The 20,182-nt window shown below is 43.9% G+C and overlaps 1 protein-coding gene across 2 annotated transcripts in view; it reads right to left on the bottom strand.

Moving 5' to 3' along the window:
* The window catches only part of PDE1B (phosphodiesterase 1B), a 78,338-nt gene that overhangs the window by 25,538 nt on the left and 32,618 nt on the right, over positions 1-20,182 (bottom strand). For both annotated transcript variants that reach the window (XM_055003927.1, XM_055003928.1), the window contains exons 2-6: positions 8,227-8,340; positions 6,070-6,252; positions 5,220-5,286; positions 4,733-4,849; positions 3,781-3,921 (exon numbers count right to left, since the gene is read on the bottom strand). In XM_055003927.1, coding sequence (XP_054859902.1) covers positions 3,781-3,921; positions 4,733-4,849; positions 5,220-5,286; positions 6,070-6,252; positions 8,227-8,340 — 622 coding nt within the window. The remainder of the gene's footprint in view (positions 1-3,780; positions 3,922-4,732; positions 4,850-5,219; positions 5,287-6,069; positions 6,253-8,226; positions 8,341-20,182) is intronic.

The following is a 20,182-nucleotide window of genomic DNA, read 5'->3' as shown; positions in this document are numbered from 1 at the left end:
CCAGTATTCTGCAACGTGGGCAGAAGCAAAGCAGACCTCTCGCCCTCCAGTTCCACACTTCTTTCCCTACTTGGTTGCGCTGCTATCTATCCAGAAGATTTTTATCCCGCCTTCCTCCAAGAAGTTCAGAGCAGCGTACATGATTCTCCTGTCCTCACTTTACCCTCCCAAGAGTGAACGACTATCCTCAAAGCCTCTCTGCGACCTTCATGGCAAGGGAGAGATTTGAACTCAGGTCACCTATATCTAAGTCTGGCACTCTTGCCACTACAGCACACGCTTTTGAGTCTCCTACTAGGCACTCGAAGACTTGGCTCAATGAAAGAACTTGGGCCTATCTACTACTACTCATTGTCCTTTCTTGTATGCATGAATTTCTGGATAAACCTTGTAGAAAATTTTAGCAGGAATGTGTGGCACCTTCTTTTTTTTAATTTTTAAAGTTTTTATTTAAAAGGAAAAGATATAACAACAGAAAGTGCATAAAAACTTATACAAGGACTACCTTTAAATTTAGATTAAGCTGATAGAAGGATATATTCAGAGTATATAACAACACAACTAAATTATATAATAGCTCTCATTCCCTCTCCTTAGTTGCTTATACCCAAATTTTCGTATCAATAATTTTTAATCAATAATTTCTCCCGTGTTTTTATCTTTGTACCTTAATTTATCTTAGTTTTATCCTAAGAAATCTCCATTTTTTTCCGGAATTCCTCTATTGTGCACAGAAGAAGCTAATTTGGCCATTGAGGCACATTCGTAAATCTTATCTATCCACTTTGGCGTGTCAGGGCATAAATCAGTTTTCCATTTCGCCACATATAGTTCTATTGCAGCTGTCACCATGTACCAGGAAAGTTCTCCCTGTTCTTTTCTAACATTATTTGGTAAAATGTTTAGTAGCATATTTTTCAGATTTAGCTCAAACCTGAGCTTGAAAATCCTCTGCATCTCTTCATGTATCTTTATCCAATACCTTTGTGCCTTCTTACCTGTCCATCACATATGATAAAATGTTGCATCTGAGCACTGACATTTCCAACACTGTCCACTGTACTCTTTACTAATTCTCGCAATGTCTTTGGGGCAGTATACCATCTAAAGAACATATACTAGTTTATACTAGTTCTCTCTTAACAACTGACAATCTGTAAATGTAATAGCTGTGTGGCACCTTCTTTATTTCATTGACAGGCTCTCTTTCTCCCACCTGAGAACTCAAGATAGTGTACAGGTGAGCTCCCAGCCTGTCACTGACAAGATCCAGACCTGCATAGCTTCGCCCAGGCGTCTGGATCTTACTCGTTCAGACCATACGACGAGGCTTATTGAGAAGAAGATTCATCACAGCATTATCTTTTGTCAAGCAGAGTCCACTTTAGAAAATAAACCTGTCGGAAGGAGCTTATCTGTTTCAATCTAGTTTTCGCAGTGGCTAGTTGTCACATGCTTTCTAAATTTTTATTTATGTCATTTATAGTCCGCCTTTCTCACTGAGACTCAAGGCGGATTACACCGTTACACAGAAATACTAGTTTCATCTCATACGTGAAACATCTGAAATGCTACGTGATGTTTTGCTGCGACACCCTAACACAAACACACTATACTGAGTCAAGGTTGTTGGAAGAAGAAGAAGGAGTCTCAGAGCAGCTTACAATCACCTTCTCTTCCTCTCCCCACAAAAGACACCCTGTGAGGTGGGTGGGACTGAGAGCGCTCTGATAGATGGACTGACCCAAGGTCACCCAGCTGGCTTCAAATGGAGGAATGAGGAATCAAACCTGGCTCTCCAGATTAGAGTCCTGCTGCTCTTAACCACTACACCAAACCAGTGTCAGTCTTTTCTACTCTGACCGGCAGCTGTTCTCCAGGGTTGCAAATGGGTCTTTTACATCATTTACTATCTGCCTCTTTTAAATGGAGATGCTGGAGATTGAATTTGGGGCTTTTGCATGGAATCAGATTGTCTACCCCTGAGCCCCACCTAAAACTCACACAAGAACTAACCCTTCAGAACTGATCACAGCTTGCCATTTTTGCATCAGTTCAGCTGGGGTAGAATTTAGGACCTCCTAGAATAGTCCAGGTAAGCCTAATCTCATCAAATCTCAGAAGTTAAGCAAGGTCAGTCTTGGTTAGTAATTGGAGACCTCCAAGGAAGACCAGGGTAGCTATACAGAAGCAGGCAACGGCAAATCACCTCTGAATGTTTCTTCCCTTGCAAATCCCAGTAGGGGTCACCATAAGTCAGCTATGAGTTGATGGTCTTCTCTACCACCACCAGACAAAACGGAAGAGGAGATTGAGCGCCATTTCTACTTTTCTTCTAACAGACAAGATTTTAACAGCTTCAGGACAAGCAAAAATTTAATTCTGCATGCGCAGTTTTCCCCACTGCGATATCTCCATGTTAGTAAAAGATAACCCTCTTGAATTTCTGTCTGTTGAACAGCTGTTAAAGACACAGTGCCTCGTTTAGAAATAAAAAATGGAGAGGAGGTGACTCAAACCGAGGACATTTGCCCAACTTTCCCAGCTTTGGGCATTGTGTAAAACCAAGGAAGGCCACTAGGGGACACTATATTGTTTGTCAACAATATATATGTTAATTTTCCCAGAAAATAGTTGGAGGTCAGAAAGTGCATGTGTGTCTCTGCACCTGGCAGCGGCCCATCATCAACGTTATAACAGTGTCAGCAATGCGCTGACATCATTTCCACACACCCAGAAATGATGTCAGTGTGTTGCTGGGGATGTGCTGTTTTGCACAAACTCTGCGGGTTTTGAGAAATTACACTGTTTGCCACTTCTGGTTTAAACTGGTGGTGCCAATGTACCACTGGTGTGCCAGGCCTTTTCTTGCCCTTTCCCCATCTCCAATTTCTCCTGCAGATGCCCGAGGCATCAGTGGGCATCAAAGAGAACTGTCAGGAGATGGATCCAGAGGAGCTAACTGTGTTAATCTGTAGTTGCAGAACAGTAAAGAGTCCAGTAGCACCTTTAAGACTAACCAACTTTATTGTAGCATAAGCTTTCGAGAACCACAGCTCTCTTCGTCAAATGCATGTATAAGCTTTCAAGAATCACAACTCTCTTCGTCAAATGCATGCATAAGCTTTCAAGAACCACAGCTCTCTATGTCAAATGCATGCATAAGCTTTCGAGAACCACAGCTCTCTTCGTCAAATGCATGTATAATCTTTTGAGAACCACAGCTCTCTTCGTCAAATGCATGTATCAGCTTTTGAGAACCACAGCTCTCTTTGTCAGATTCATGCATTAGCTTTCGAGAACCACAGCTCTCTTCGTCAAATGCATGCATAAGCTTTTGAAAACCACAGCTCTCTTTGTCAGATTCATGCATAAGCTTTCGAGAACCACAGCTCTCTTCGTCAAATGCATGCATAAGCTTTTGAGAACCACAGCTCTCTTCGTCAGATTCATGCATAATCTTTTGAGAACCACAGCTCTCTTTGTCAAATGCATGCATAAGCTTTTGAGAACCACAGCTCTCTTTGTCAGATTCATGCATAAGCTTTCGAGAACCACAGCTCTCTTTGTCAGATCTGACGAAGAGAGCTGTGGTTCTCAAAAGCTTATGCTACTATAAAGTTGGTTAATCTTAAAGGTGCTACAGGACTCTTTACTATTTGGCAAGAGATGGACCACCATAAGCAGGAACCTGGGACCCCTAGTTCTCAGATGCCCATCAGCTCAAGATCCAGAGGATAGGACAACCCCAAAAGCAACCAGACCATGTAGTAAGCTCACCACCATGCCAGTACGAAGCAGGAAGCAGTGTACGGTCTGGGTGACATCAGCGGCGTGTATCTGGTTGTGGTAAGGATTCTTGTATTTCCCATAGCCGGCCTCCAGTGCATCTAGGAAGGTCATGAGGTACACTGTGGGGATCTGTTAAAGAACGAACATTAGTTGGCATCAGGCAAGATTTGGAGTCAGGAATGTACAGCAGTCTACCTTGACTGCTGTGCATGGAGCCCTGTGCTGGCACTCGTGCTGTGATGGGAGGCAATCAACCACATCGCTCCAATGTAGCCACTATTCAGAAGTGGAAGGTCTCAGAGCATTCAGGCCCATTAAGTGTTTGGTCAACGCAGTTGCATGTAGACTACCAAACCTAGTATAGTGATAACAATAATGAAAACAACCATAATAAAGGTTTTACATGGATTTGGATTTTTGTTTTGGATTTTGCGTGGATCAATATGGGGAGGGAAGGTGGCATGTTATCTCCCCATCTCAGCAGATCTCAGAAATTAAGGAGGATAGGTAATTTGATGATGATGATGATGATGATGATGATGATGATGATGATGATGATGATGATGATGATGATGATGATGATATTTGATTTATATACCGCCCTTCAGGACCACCAAGGAAGACTGCGCAGGGAAGGCTATGGCAAATCTCCTCTGCTTCTCTTGCCTTAAAAGCCCCTTGCTGGGATTGTCGTAAGTTGTTTGCAACTTGACAGCACATATGTATGTGATACGACTAGTTACAATTTTTTTCTACAAACCACAACCCTTTTCAAACTAGGTTTATCCTCTCAAAACCTGCAGCTTTCAGTCTTCAAATTAATAAGTGCACAGATAGCATGGGTGCGCTGCTCCCATCTCACACATGGACACACGACTCAAGTCTCCCTTTTGCTCACAATGCTTACATGCACGTGTGCGCACACACGCACACTTCTTACCTTGAAGCGGCTGTTAAGGTTGTGGCGGGTGAGCAGTTCAAAGACAATCGTGCGCAAGGCGTGATCCTCGCTCACCTTGTTCAGTGCAAACACGTCAAAACACCAGAGATCGAGAGTCTACACAATGAGAAAACACAAAAAACGGAGAGTCATGCTTCCCTATTATAACTAAACACGAGAACTGATGGGGCGGAGCTAGAAAAGAAGAGGGCCTTTGATCAGTAGTAGCACCAAAAGAAAAAGTAGTTGTGGATCTGAGCCAAGAAACCCATTTTCAGTGCCATCTCTTAAAGCTGGTGTGGTATAGGGGTTAGGGTGTTCGATCAGGACCCGGGAGACCCCCGGAGTGGGAATGAAAAGGACCGAGGGCAAAGGAGCCATCCGAGAATCCCTGGAACTGCCCTGCCACCCCAGGTCTTGAGAAGCATCATATCGGGGAGGGAAGGAGAGCGAGCCAAATCAAACATCTTCCTACAAAGGTTGTTACCTTCAAGCAGTTGATGACTGAAGGGGAATAGTTGGGCCCCACAGCTGTGTACGTCCGCCGGAACATCCTGCAGGGCAGGCAACAGTGCGTTAGGATCTCCTTCGAAAGCTTATAGAGCTAAAGTCCCACATGACATTCAACCTTGTTAGAACGGGACACAGACACATCAAACCCACGTCCTTAGGATCTCCTTCGAAAGCTTATAGCGCTAAAGTCCCACATGACATTCAACCTTGTTAGAACGGGACACAGACACATCAAACCCACGTCCTTAGGATCTCCTTCGAAAGCTTATAGCGCTAAAGTCCCACATGACATTCAACCTTGTTAGAACGGGACACAGACACATCAAACCCACGTCCTTAGGATCTCCTTCGAAAGCTTATAGCGCTAAAGTCCCACATGACATTCAACCTTGTTAGAACGGGACACAGACACATCAAACCCACGTCCTTAGGATCTCCTTCGAAAGCTTATAGCGCTAAAGTCCCACATGACATTCAACCTTGTTAGAACGGGACACAGACACATCAAACCCATGCCCTTCCCCCCTTGTAATGTTCATTCCTTCCAACCCAGGAGTGGACCCATCTTTAAATCTAACCAGCAACATGGGATTCGTTCTTGATTTTTCTACCTTATATGTTATTTTCCTCTTGACTGTATCTAGCTCTATCTGTCCTTTCCGTTTCTCCCTCTCCCCCCTCTCTGAAAGTGACATGGCATGACCCAATAGAAAATCAGTCTTCCTGTTGGTCCAACACAGTAGAAATATAGAGCATCTCCAGAGGTGTACTTGGAGCAGACCTAATACAACACATGCATATTCAATCCACAGCTCAGTCCAAACCTTTCAACGAAGATGCCGGCTTGCACAGCATGGACAATGCTGCGGAACTTGGGCTTCTCCTCTGAACGGCGTCCCTTGGCACGTGTCTGCTGGGTGAAGGTGGAGGCCAGCCAGTCCCGCACCTCTGAGGGCACTGCATCTGATTTGATCTCCTGGAGCTCATCTTCCGTGTCCAGAATCTGCCTGAAACAGCAATTGCATTGGAGGAAGGGAAGAAAGACGAATGATAAGCATTTGGCACAGTGACAGAAATTAGAACAGAGATTAAACTTGTGCAAACACATGAACCTAAACCAGAAATTGTATCTGGAGACCAGGAGCAGCTAGCATAGAACAACACCTGTTGGATAATGCTAACAGGACATCACGACTGTAGCCCTGCACTGTTGTGTGGTTATCTGTGGATGCTAGTTTGTTGATTGAGAGGTATCCAGGGTTTATTGTTGTGGGGGCTCTCTCTACTTGGAGCAGGATGCAGGGCTCATTTCGAGGGGGAACGCACAGGAACGCAGTTCCGGCAGTTCCCCAAAGAGGTCACATGTCAGGTGGCCCCACCCACCTGATTCTCGGCCATTTTGGGCCCGTTTTGGCCTGGATTGGGGCCGAAACGGCCCGGATTGGACCTCTGACAGGTGGTGGATCACTCTCCCACTCAGCAGCAGCCCAATCCTGACCATTTGGGGCCCCTTTTCCACCATTTTCTGTCCCTTTTTGCCATTTCGGGCCCAATTTTGGCCCTGAATGGCCAGAATTGGGTCCAAAACAGCGAGGATAGGTGATGTCAGGGATGCGTGGCATATGTAGATCAGTTATGCTAATGACACACTTCTGGTGATGTCAAGGGGTGTGGCATACGCTAATGAGTTATGCTAATGAGTTCCTCCAGCTCTTTTTCTACGAAATGACCCCTGGCAGGATGTATGGTGAATGCACTGTTCTGGTACAGACGGGAGCTGGTAGACATGGGGGTGGGTTTTATCAAAGACAGCCGGGGTCAGGCAAGGTAACTCACTGCTTACCCAAACTCTGCAGCATCTTTAGAGCTGACGATGCAGGTCCCCCTTCTTCCCCCACTTTCTCTCTAATGCTACGCAATGCCAGATCAGTGAGACACAAAATTGTCTGCCCCGCTGCATTGTTGCAGGAGGGAACTGACCTGGCTTGCATAACCAAGACACGGTTGGAAGAAAATGGCATGGCGCGTCTGTCCCAGCTAACTCCGCCTGATCATGCAGTCCTCCACAAACCTCGCACAGGTGGCAGAGGAGGTAGAGTTGCTATTATACTCCATCAGTCCTTCAACTTCTACAGACTTCCAGCTTGCATCGACTGTAAATTCCTTACATTGGGAACTAAGATTCTGCTTGTTTAATGTCTACCTAGTTCCCCAGCAAGCACTCTTTCTGAGTTGGCTACGGTGGTCATGGACAAGGTGCAGGAGATGCCGAGACTGATTGTTCTGGGCAACATCAACATCCATGCTGAAAGTTCCACATCAGGGCTGGCCCAGACTTCATAGCTTCCTTGTTCTCTCTCAAATAGTGACAGGTCCACATATGAAAAGTGCCACACTTTGGACTTAGAGCCAAAACAGACGAGATGCCTGACACGTGGAGAACACGATTCAGTTTCCCAAAAGGTTCCATGGGAAGTGTAGTGAGAAAGAACCTCTGCCAGGGAGAAGAGGGAGAGAATCCATCTTCTCCCTAGCAGAGGTTCTTTCTCTAGGTGTCTCATTTAGTCCGCTTGGCTTCCTCTTGCCACTGCCAGTTCCCCTTGCTCCCCTGAAAACACTCCACAGTCAGAGGGAGCCGAGCGTGCTAGTGGCGGCAAGAAAGAGTTGAATGTGCCGGCAGTGGTCAGAGGGAGCTGGCAGCGGCGATCAGTTCCGTGTCCCTTTCGGTGCTGCCAGCACACTCGGCTCCCTCTGGCTGCTGAGTGCATTTAGGGGAGCAAGGGGAGCGTGCTGGCAGCGATGAGAGGGACAACTGTTTTCTGTTTTCATATGACATACTCATTTGTTTATAAGCGCTACCATGTGCATTAGAGGTCTTGAGCTGGTAGGTTGCAAGTGCAAGAACCCCCCCCCCCAAAGAATTCTGTGATGACCGTATGCAATGTTTTTGCCCTGTAATTATTCAAGCCCCACAGCCTCACCTGGTCTCATCGATGTAGACAGCTTCAAGCAACGAAGCAGTATATTCCAAGTTCTTCTTCAATTCCACAATATCCACTTCACCTGTCTCCAGCTGTTTCACCATGTACCGCAGCCTGCAAGACATGGCAAAGGAACATGCCAAGAGTGATAGATAAGATCAAGGAGTTTGGAGACTTGGCAGGTTTCTTCATTAACAAAAAGAAGTCAAAGATATTATGCAAAAATATGACTAAGCAGAAACAACAATTGTTAATGGAAACAACGGATTGTGAAGTAACAAGTAAAGTGAAATATTTGGGAGTCGAATTAACTGCAAAGAACATAGATCTATTCAAAAACAATTATGAAAAACTATGGACTCAGATAGAGAGAGACTTGATTAAATGGAATAGATTGAATTTGTCATGGTTGGGTAGGATTGCAGCAGTTAAGATGAATGTGTTACCAAGAGTAATGTTTTTGCTACAGACAATACCAATCATCAGAGACTCCAAACAATTTGAAAAATGGCAGAGGAAAATATCAGATTTTGTTTGGGCAGGCAAGAAGCCTCGAGTGAAAGTGAAAGTTTTACAAGATGCAAAGGAAAGAGGCGGAATGCAACTGCCCAATCTGAGACTTTATCATGATGCAATCTGCCTAGTTTGGTTGAAAGAATGGATGACATTAAAGAACAAGAAACTATTAGCCCTAGAGGGATATAAAAAAATATTTGGATGGCACGCATATTTATGGCATGACAAAGTAAAGGTCAACTCGATGTTCCTGCATCACTTTGTTCGGAGAAGTCTATACATAATCTGGAAGAAGTACAGAATTTATCTACAAGAAGGAACCCCTTTGTGGGTGGTTCCATATGAGGTGATAGACCCGAGAGCTGTTGATAATGAACAACAATGTTTAACGTATAAAGAAATAACTAAAACTGAAGCATCCAAACTTAGAATAAAGACACAAGAGGAACTATCACCTAACTACGATTGGTTCCAGTATAGACAGATCAGAGACTTATATAATTCGGACTCTGTAAAGGGAGGTATACGAATAGAGAATTCGGAACTAGAGCAGACCCTTCTTAAAGAAGATAAGAAAAGAATATCCAAGGTATACCAAGTATTGTTGAAGTGGTATACCGAGGATGAGATAGTTAAAACACAAATGGTGAAATGGGCTATAAACTTTAATAAAGAAATAACAATGGAGGCATGGGAATACTTGTGGAAAACTACAATGAAGACAACGACATGTATTAATATCAAAGAGAACATTCATAAAATGATCTATCGTTGGTACATGACACCAAAGAAGATTGCGCTAGGGAATTTGAATACTTCTAATAAATGCTGGAAATGTAAGAAGCATGAGGGCTCCCTCTATCATATGTGGTGGTCGTGTGAGGTAGCCAGGCAGTACTGGGGGGAAATAATAAGAGAAATGAGTGAAATTTTACAATTTCAAATTAATAAGAACCCAGAACTCCTGCTACTGAACTTGGGAATGGAGGGAATTCCAACCCAACACAGGACGTTGACATTTTATATGACAGCAGCAGCTAGACTTTTGTATGCGCAAAAATGGAAAGTACAAGAAGTGCCAACTATTGAAGATTGGACTTACAAATTGCTGTATATGGCTGAAATGGACAAGATGACAAGAAAATTGAGAGATCTGGACTCAGGGCAGTTCAACACAGACTGGGAGAAGCTGAAACAATACCTGGAGAAGAAATGGGAGGTGGGAGGAAAACTGTGGCAGTTTGAGAACTACTGAAGTATTGAAGTAGAGGGGGGAGACTTTACCGGGGGGAGAAGAGATAAATGTGAATTAATAAGCAGTCAGATTAATAGATTGACATATATATAGATATATATAGGTTAACAAACAGAACATAGAGAAAATAATTAATTATAAGGACTAAATATAAGGAGCGATTAACTAACAATATTTTCTTTTTTTTCTGACAAGATTTGTACCAAACTGAATGTCTGAAGATATAGATGGGTCAAATTGATTGACTACGTGAGGAGAGATATATAGAACTATTATAAAAAGATAGAATGAGTAATATATAGAGAGAATAAGTCAAATTGTTTGACATAAACGAATGTATGATCTATATGGTTTATGATATATAGAAATACCTGAAATTGAAAAATTGAGATAAATTGTTTATCTAAGATAGAAACAAAGGCTTACAGTTTGGGCATATAATGTTAAAAATAGTTAAGGATGTACTGCTTAGAATAATGGAGAATATATATTTGTTTTAGATAGAGGAAGCTAATAAAATTAAGGGAAAGGGGACAAAGGGTTGGAAAGCTGTTGGAAGTCAACAAAAAGGGGGGGAAAGGGAGGGGGTTAGAGATGAAAAAATTGGGGAAAATTGAATGTAAATGTGGAAATAATGGATTCTAACCCAATAAAAAATTTTCAAAAAAAAAAAAGCAAAGGAACATGTATATGAGAACGGCATAGAACTTGTGACACGGCATGGGTATCCCCCCCAAAAAAAGACAGCCCTCTTCTCCCCCTGAGAATAACCTGATAAGAATGGAGGCATTTCAGAGCCACGTCACCTAAGTCAGAGAGATCTTTCCAATGTTGTGATGCAACAAAGAACTGAAAGCTACTAGGAGATCTCGTGTGACCTATGTCAAGACTTAGGGCCAAGCTACACGTGACGAATGACACTTGAACGGCAAGTGTATTTCTCCCTGTTCACTTGCCCTCCACTCAATCCACTTGCTGTTCAAGTGTCATTTGTCACTTGTAGCTTGGCCCCTAGAACAATAATTAAAGTACAACAGTCACTTCATCAGAGAAAAGAAGACTTGAAAAGAGACGATTAATCAAAGCCATGGGGGAGTGAAGGCGTGATTGGGGGAGGGAAATACTTGCCGGGAACTTCCCCTCCCTGGGAAAGCAATTTGAAAGAAGATATTGCAACTGAAAAGTGGTGAGTGGGGAAAGCCCCTCTACCGCTCCAGTTCTCCCGACCAAGGAAATTCAGCCTCTAGGACCTTCTTTGCAGAAAAAATAATTTGAATTTGCACATAATATGTAACTGGGTCCTAAGGCAGTCCCAGACTATGCTGAAAGCCATATGGGAAAGGCCAGAAAAATTGTTATCTAAAAAGTCTGGAGTTACATTTTCAGTCAAAGGAAGGAAGGAAGGAAGGAAGGAAGGAAGGAAGGAAGGAAGGAAGGAAGGACGGACGGACGGACGGACGGACGGACGGATGATAATTGGAAAGACAACAGAGGGTTTTTCTGTGCCTATAAGGAATTTCTTCAAAAGAGATCTGGCAACTGTCCCCCATGAATTAATTTATCAAAATGATAATTCCCAGTGACAGTAGAATTAGAATAATAGTTTGCCCAAGCAAAAAGCGAAATCTTCATTAGCCAGAAGATCCACCATTCCTACAATTGTGTAATACTGCTGGAAGAAATAACTGAAAATCGGACAGAGCAAGCAGAGCCTAAGAATTCCAGGTTCAAATCCTAACTCAGCCCCAAAGCTCAATGGGTAACTTTGGGCCATCCACACTCCACTCAGCCTAACCTGCCTAACAAGGCTGTTGTGATGATAAAATGGAAGAGATGAAAATGTCACAACAATGGCAAATTCAGGAAGGCAAACAATTATTCCAGCCACCTCTGATAACAAGCTGGTACATTCTCTCATTCAACCGATTCTAGGAATTCTCAGGATTCATATCCGTAAACAGCCTTGAGCTGGTGCCCTGCAAGACTTCAGGCAGGAATTCAGCTTGCATACCAGAGATCAGCCAGACTGGCCAAGGAAACCTCTCTGCACCAATCGCAGTCAAAAGAAGCCAAGTGATTCTCTCTAAGTTCTATAAATCTTCTGGGTCACTGGTCTGAGCAAAGAAAAGACCTGCTTTTGAAGAGAGAAGAGGTCTGACAAGAGATTTTTTAAAAGGGCTGCTTTTGAAACAGTGCCAGATTCTTCAGCGGCGTAGCTGACCAGAGTAACAAGGCGTGAAATTATCTTTTTTTAGATGCTATCTTTTTATAGGGATAATATGTGGAAAAGCCAATTCCCCAGGTTCCATCTATTGATTGTGCGTCACTGATACGTTGCTCCTCCAGGGGGCGCTCTGACATCAGAAGCCTGGCTAGAGGCTCGGTTTAAATAATCCTTTTGGACCAACTGTCACACTGGCAGGCCCATTGCTAGTTAATACTGGAAACAAATAACAACAACAACAACAACAACATTCAATTTATATACCACCCTTCAGGACAACTTAATGCCCACTCAGAGTGGTTTACAAAGTATGTCATTATTATCCCCACAGCAAAACACCCTGTGAGGTAAGTGGGGCTGAGAGAGCTCTAAGAGAGCTGTGCCTGACCCAAGGTCACCCAGCTGGCTTCAAGGGGAGGAGTGGGGAATCAAACCCGGTTCTCCAGATTAGAGTCCTGCCGCTCTTAAGTGACTGACTCAAGGTCACCCAGCTGGCTTCAAGGGGAGGAGTGGGGAATCAAACCCGGCTCTCCAGATTAGAGTCCCGTGCTCTTAACCACTACACCAAACTGCCTGGCTCAGTTGGAGTGTTGTTCGTAACGTTTCCTTTCTTGTTAATCCACACTGCCATTCTGCGTGAAAAATCAACACTCCAAACACCAAAGAACGTACAGGAGAGAACGTTACCACAGCACCAGCTTTTTGGAGAAGAGCTTTGGGTCAATTGTCCTCCAGGCCTTGCGTGCGGAGGGAGCACCACCAACATTCATTTCATTTATGTAAGAAATATCAATCACAATTTTTGTCCAACAGACCCTATCCAAACGGCTGATGACTCAATCATTTTCAAACAAAAAGACTTCATAAAGACCAACATCAATAAAACAGAATCGCAGACAAACCCAAATGGGTGAAGACCAGATAATTGACAGAACTCAGCCGTAACAAAATCAGCCTGGGCCAAAATGCCTTTGAGAATGCACAAAGGATAGGCCTCCCCTGGGAGGACTTTCCAAAAGTACCACAACAGAAAAATACCCCCTTTCGTAAATGCCCCAAAGACAACTCCTGCCTCTCCCCCCCACATATCGTTTTCCCATGCCAAAACAATCCAAGAGTGGGGGGTTCTCTCCCCCAGTTTGGGACTCTATTTACAAGCCTGACAAAAAAGTAATAGCAGCAAAGAAATGTTACTTTTCTGCAATCACTGCATCCGCTAAATCACGTCTATCCCAACTGTTTAAGGTATCTTGGCATAACAACAACACTCGATTTATAGACAACCCTTCAGGACAACTTAATGCCCACTCAGAGCGGTTTACAAAGTATGTTATTTATTATTTTGTGACCTCTAAATCTGAACCTTCCCTTGTTCAAGAACAGACCGTTAGTTGTGTGACACCTTTGCCAAGTTTTTTGCCGTACATGCTCCGAGGAACCTGCTACAACCTAGGTAAAGGGTACTGAGTTAGCGCAACGTTATTGTTTTATTTGAGAGACTGTGCACTGTGTGATAGCGTGCTCTTCCTTTTGTTTTGTATTTTGTCCTCTTTCCTACCCCGTTTGAATCCACCCCCCATCTCCCTCCCCCCTTTTTCTATAATAAACCTTTTTTTTCTATAAAGACATTTTTTGGCTTCCTTAGTACAACACATTTCTCTGGGATATTTCTCTGCATCTCTTCCCTATGTGCCAGACTGCCTGGATGCTACATAGTTTGTTATAAGGTATTTTTTAAGGCTTCTACCCTGTTAATTTGTTATTTTGCTAGTGGCAACTGTTTACCTGGGTGTGTTCCGGGGAAACCTTGGTCTAAGGCAGTTCCCAGTAAAGAAAGTCACTCCCCCTGCCTCCTAACTGTAACAGCTATTTTGTTGGGTACTGTCTGCTCTTGTTGACATGCACCTACTAGTGTTATGCACAAACTTGTGCCCTAGGTGTCCCTCTCGCCCATCACAATAAGAGAGAGACACCACGGAGTCCTGTTGAATTGAAGCAGAATAGATTGTTTAATTTAAACAATGGAGGAGCAATTTACACAGGAGTAGGTGGTCTCCTTGTGTCCAAAGCTCATCAAAGCTACAATAGAAGTGCAAAGCAATTAATACCCTCAGGTTAATTATAATAATATTACAATATTCTAATATTTGTTATCTTATTGGCTCGTAGTCTTTGACACAGGTGTCTAGGGTTGGTTTGATTGGAAGACGCAAGTCTAGGTCAGCTACGTAATTGGGGAAATTCCAAGATTTGCAGTTCCTTATCTTGTCCTTGTACCTGTTCCCCTCGGAAGGACACCTTCTGTGGGTGGAAAGGAATGTCCCCCCACTTATCTGTCCTTGTGCCTGTTTTTCTCTTTCTTAGCCTTGAGAGAGAGATGATACTAAAATCGGCTGACCTAGTTTGCTACATTAATCAGTTTTTACAGAGTTTTAACATGTTTTAACATATGTTCTTCTTTGGTCTTCTTGTTTCAAGTGTCATACTCTTACAGGTTGCATTACAAATACTACATTGGCTCCTGAGCATAGAAAAAGTGCAAGGCATGTAATACTGAAAGGCACAGAATTGGTATATAATATCCCTTTCTTTAAATCCATATTCCTCACTAGGGCATTTCCACATTGTTAACAGGCCATGTAAAATTAGTTATGCTTTGTTTTCAAAAAGATTTGATCACTGTGCTTGGCTTTATGCTTGTTTTTTCAAATTTTCTGCCACCATCCCCTATTGTATCTCTTTCACTGAATGTCTTAACTTTTGTTCATTGTTATACTCTACTCAGAGAATGGTCCTAGCGGTCGATTACATTGTCTTTTCACCAGCACTGTGCAATCTGCAATAGTGAGAAAGGCGAATTATAAATAAATAAATAATGATAATAAAAAGGTATTGTGTAGCTTGGCCCTCAAAACCTGAGTCCGGGTTGTTTCAAACAGAAAGAGGGGGTCCTTCAGGTATCTCTGATCCAACCTCCAACTGGACCCAAGAACACGCCGGCCATCACTGAGGACAGAACGTGCCAGAGTTAATAAGTTCCATTCTCAGACCAAGAATATAATGAATGAGGCAATTCCCCTTCCTCCATGTTTCTTGTCTTGCTAAGGTTTCAGAAGCAATATATTATTACGGCTCCTGGCAGAATATCCCTTCGTTAGGCAAATTGCTGGAGAATGGGAGCTAATGACCTGAGATGATTTGCTGATAGCAGAGAATCTCTTTCGAGCGTTTGCCAAGTTACATATCAGTGCTTGGAGGAGTTGATATCCCTTTGGCCAAGAGGAAGGGACAGAGAGACAGCACCCCACCTCTTCAGTTTTGTTTGCATTTTGAATGAAAAGAGACACATGGAGAGCCAGGAGTTTCTAGCTGGAGTTAGAAGGGGAGGTGAAACTGACTGAGCCTTCAGGAGGCAAAGAGGAAATTTACAAACCCTCTGAGAAGAGATCTTTGCTGGTTCTGTAGAGAAGGGAAACTGACAAAGCCTTCCGATTGCTTTTAAAACTCAGCTTCCTGGCTAACATTGCGACTCCCTTCACGTGGTCCTCCTCGTGTCATTTGTCATTTGTAGCTTGGCTCGGAGGGAAATGGTTATCTGGATTCTACAAAATGCTCTTCTGTCATAGGAATATCCTGTTGTTCCCAGCATGCATTGCTTGAGTATTTGTATATAAAGTAAATATTTCAAAATTTGTGTGCAGTAGCACCTTAAAGACCAACAATATTTTCAGGGTCATAGCTTATAAGAGTCAAAACTCCCTTTGTCAGAAGGGTACTTTGACTCTCAAAGGAAACATTGAATCTTGAAAGCGAATTCCCTGAAAATCTTGTTGGACTTTAAGGTGCTAATAACAATGATAATGATGATGATGACAACAACATTTGATTTATATACCACCCTTCAGGATGACTTAACACCCACTCAGAGCGGCTTACAACATATGTTATTATTATCCCCACAACAATCACCCTGTGAGGTAGGTGGAGCTGAGAGAACTCTGGACGAGCTGTGACTGATCCAAGGTCACCCAGCTGGCTTCAAGCGGAGGAGTGGGGAATCAAACCCAGCTCTCCAGATTAGAGTCCCGTGCTTTGAATCACTACACCAGACTCACATCTTGCTGTTTACTGTAAACCAACATGGCTACCCACCTGAAACTAAATATTACATATAAATATTCTGGCTCGGTTCAGACACAGAACAAAACCACAGCTTATTTTAACTACAGGATTTGACTCACAGATGATCAGTCAAACCTGAGTTCACCTCAACAAATGCTAACTTAGTTTTCTGGCCCTTTCCCCTGCCTCCTTCCTCAGCTGGTATCTCAGCATGTATAGCAACATGGGTTGCTCCAGAAGAAAAAGGCAGCCAGCATTTACGTGTCATGTGAAAGCATAGTTAAGACCAACTGTGGTTAATAAACCAACTTCAGACTGATTTCAGATTCCAGCTGTCACTCAGGACAGCTTCCGTTGCTCAGAGTAGACAGCACTGACCTTGATAGTCCAATGGTCTGACCAATTATATGTTATTTTCATGTGTCAAGGGGAAGAGTTGTGGCTTGGTGGTACAGCATCTATTCGGCATGCAGGAGATCTTAGATTCATTTCCTGAAATCTCCATTTGATGGGAAAGACCTCTCCATGAAACCTCAGAGAACAGGTGCCAGTCAAAATAGACAATACTGATCAAGTATAAGGTGGCTGCCTCATACGTCCCAACTGCTATACGTCCCAGTATTTATAGTTAGTTTAATTAAACCATGGTTGCATGTGACCTGTAAACCAAGTCCATCCTTCTCCAATTGAGCCTCCTTCAAAGAAAAAACAACCTCAGTAGCTCTGCCGGAATTTCTCTTGTAGAAATGGGCACACGTAGTATCATGGACAGTTCTCTTTGGCTGCTTCCACACACGTTGGATAATGCACTTTCAATGCTCTTTAGGAATCATTTTGAACTGGGTTTTCATGTGTGAAACACAAAATCCACTTCTAAAGGATAACTAAAGTGCATTGAAAGTGCATTATCCAACGTGTGTGGAAACAGCCTTTGTCAGAAAGTGAGAAGAAACACTGAAGTTTCTTGCCCTTAAATCTGACCATAACTTAAGTAGCTTCTCCCATAGCAACCCCCCAGATCAATGCACAGACAGAGATGGGGGGGAAAGCAATTTAAGGCACTGGACCACAGATTCACTTGAGCAATCAAACTCTGCTTTTAAATTAGAGGAAGATTTACTACGGTTTCCCAACAGAGTCTGCCCTGTGTATATAATCCTCTTATCTTTCCACTTGCTACAAATTAAGTTTCGGGTGCCAGTTTTGTATTATCCCAAACCAGACTGCTGTGATGTTAAGAGACAGGCAAAAATATCAGCCAACTGCAGAATTCTGTTGAATGTGGCGTTTATTTATTTATCTTAGTTATGAAGACAAAGGTTTGGGAGACTGTGGCAGAGTGCGGCTAGGTTTTATGGAAAGAGAGTATGTCACTCAAAGCGTGTCTATAGACTGCCTTGGATTCCATGGGAAAGCTCTGCTTTTTCTCATCTCCCTTCTCCCACTGCAGCCAAAATGCTGACCCTGGGGGGACAGGAACATCATGAAGGGCGTCTACAGAAAGAGAGGTAAATCAACGAAACACACACACATGTATCCGTTAGCTGAATTTTTCCACCGTATCCTACCAACTGTATGTTTAACTTACTCTGAATATTCAATAAACTGTCAAAACAAATAAGAAGACACACCACAGCCATTTTGTTCCATCACTACCATTCCACATGCCACAGGAATTCAGCAATGATGGGGGGGGGGTGGAATGATAGCAGCTAGAGTCCAATTTGATATGCTGATGATTTTAAGAACAGCACTGAGGCTTTGTAGATGTTATCCTAGCTGCATAGCAGACGTTTCTTTCCATGCAATGCTCTCAAGTGGCTGGCTTAATGGTGCAATGACCAACCGTGTGAGTGGAGCTGATCATGAAGGGGGACTAGGCTGTTGGATTTGTTTCAGGGATACCCCAGCCACAAAGAAAGTGTTCAGAAAATGCCAGCTCCCATAAAGTTATGGTATCATTTAAGGGACCTGGGTCCCAGTGTTCCCTTAAAACGCCTAGATGCATGTCAGGGCCAAGCTACAAGTGACGAATGACACTTGAACAGCAAGTGGATTGAGTGGAGTGCAAGTGAACAGGGAGAAATACACTTGCTGTTCAAGTGTCATTTGTCACTTGTAGCTTGGCCCACAGTTTCATATGAATTTAATCTGTAATAACAGGGGTGCCTGGGTTTTTCTAGAGCAGGGGGTCCCCAAACTTTTTGAGCTTGTGGGCACCTATGGAATTCCGACACAGTCTAGTGTGCACAACTACAGAACGGCTGCCACAGGTGGCTGAGCCAACCACAGCAGGAACCACACATACAGAAGAAACCCAAGTTCAGGCAAGAAGAGGGGTACATTTAAAAAATACATTGGGGAAGAGCAGTGAGAGCGAATAAAACCAACACTGTTGGCAGCTGTGGCTGAAACACCATTATTTCGATCTGCCCAGCCTACCAGATCTCTAGTGCAAAAGCCCCAAGTGGTCTCACCCACTTGGTGGGTGCCAGGAAAGGTGTCAATGGGCACTATGGTACCCATGGGTACCAAGTTGGGGACCCCTGTTCTAGATGGTTGCCTATGCCCCCCTCCTGTTACTTTTCTCTTTGGAGTGAGGAAGTCACTGTGGTGTGGCTCCTTGTTAAGCAACAGAGGGCCAAGCTACAAGTGACGAATGACACTTGAACGGCAAGTGGTTTGAGTGGAAGGCAAGTGAACAGGGAGAAATATACTTGCCGTTCAAGTGTCATTCGTCACTTGTAGCTTGGCCCAAATAGTGATCGAGAGGAGTGCAAGTGGAGCACAAGTGAACAGGGAGGAATACATGTGAGTCTGTTCACTTGCCATTCAAGTGTCATTCGTCACTTCTAGCTTGGCCCAAAGATAACATGAGAAACCTCATTCGCACCTCCCTCCCTTGTCTGATGAGTTGCAGCAGTTTTTAGGGTGGGCAATTTCGGCACAGGGACAATCTGAAGCAGCTAGGGTTGTCAGTCCCCCACTGGGGGTGGGAGATCCTCTGCTCCCACCCTCCAACCTCTGCCCCCGCTTAACTGCTTGGCAGGAGAGAACGTGCCTCCTCGGGCACATTCCCAGTGCACGTGGCATGTTCCTGCGTGCCACAGTGGCCCGATTCGGCCCCAAATTGGGCTGGATTCAGGCTAGATTCAGGCCTAATCAGGGCTGTATTCAGGCCAAATTGGGCCACTGCAGAGCACAGCAGCGCTCCAGCACTGCAGTGGCCCAATCCAGCCTGATTTGTGCCGGATTCAGGCCAAAGCAGGGCCAAATCAGGGCTGAATTGGCCTGAATTGGGCAGTTCCCGCATGCCGTGGCAGCCCGTTTTAGGCCGGATTCAACCCGAATCAGGACCGATTCGGCCCGAATTGGGCCTCTACAGTACAACAACCTACTCTGTGAGGTGGGTTAGGCTGAGAGAGAGGTCACCCAGAGATCTTTGACGGCAAAGTGAAATTTGCACCTGGGTCTCCCTTGTCCAACACCTTAAGCACAACATCACGCTGGCTGTCAATTTTATCACTTTGGTGAGAGTCTGGCCTTGGCGCTGCTCTCTGCTTTCTGCTGCCTTCAGCTTCGATTCTAGAATCATAAGCAACAAGTTCCACGCAACAGCAAGTGAAAGATAATCAAATTTTGCTCCGCCAGCCTCAGGACCAACCTGCCTACAGTATTGGTGCAAAAGATGTACGTTCACCCGCTCCCGCTCCACACACAGGTGACGTACCCCTGTTTAAATCATCCCCCTTACGGATCAAGGACTGCCAACTTGTGTCTGACTCGTCATTCTCTTGGTGTCTAAATGACTGCCTGCCTTTTTTTTTTTTATTTTCCCT

Source organism: Eublepharis macularius, chromosome 19 (assembly GCF_028583425.1).
Source record: "Eublepharis macularius isolate TG4126 chromosome 19, MPM_Emac_v1.0, whole genome shotgun sequence".
Classification (NCBI taxonomy): domain Eukaryota; kingdom Metazoa; phylum Chordata; class Lepidosauria; order Squamata; family Eublepharidae; genus Eublepharis; species Eublepharis macularius.
This window is presented reverse-complemented; position numbering and strand designations above follow the sequence as displayed.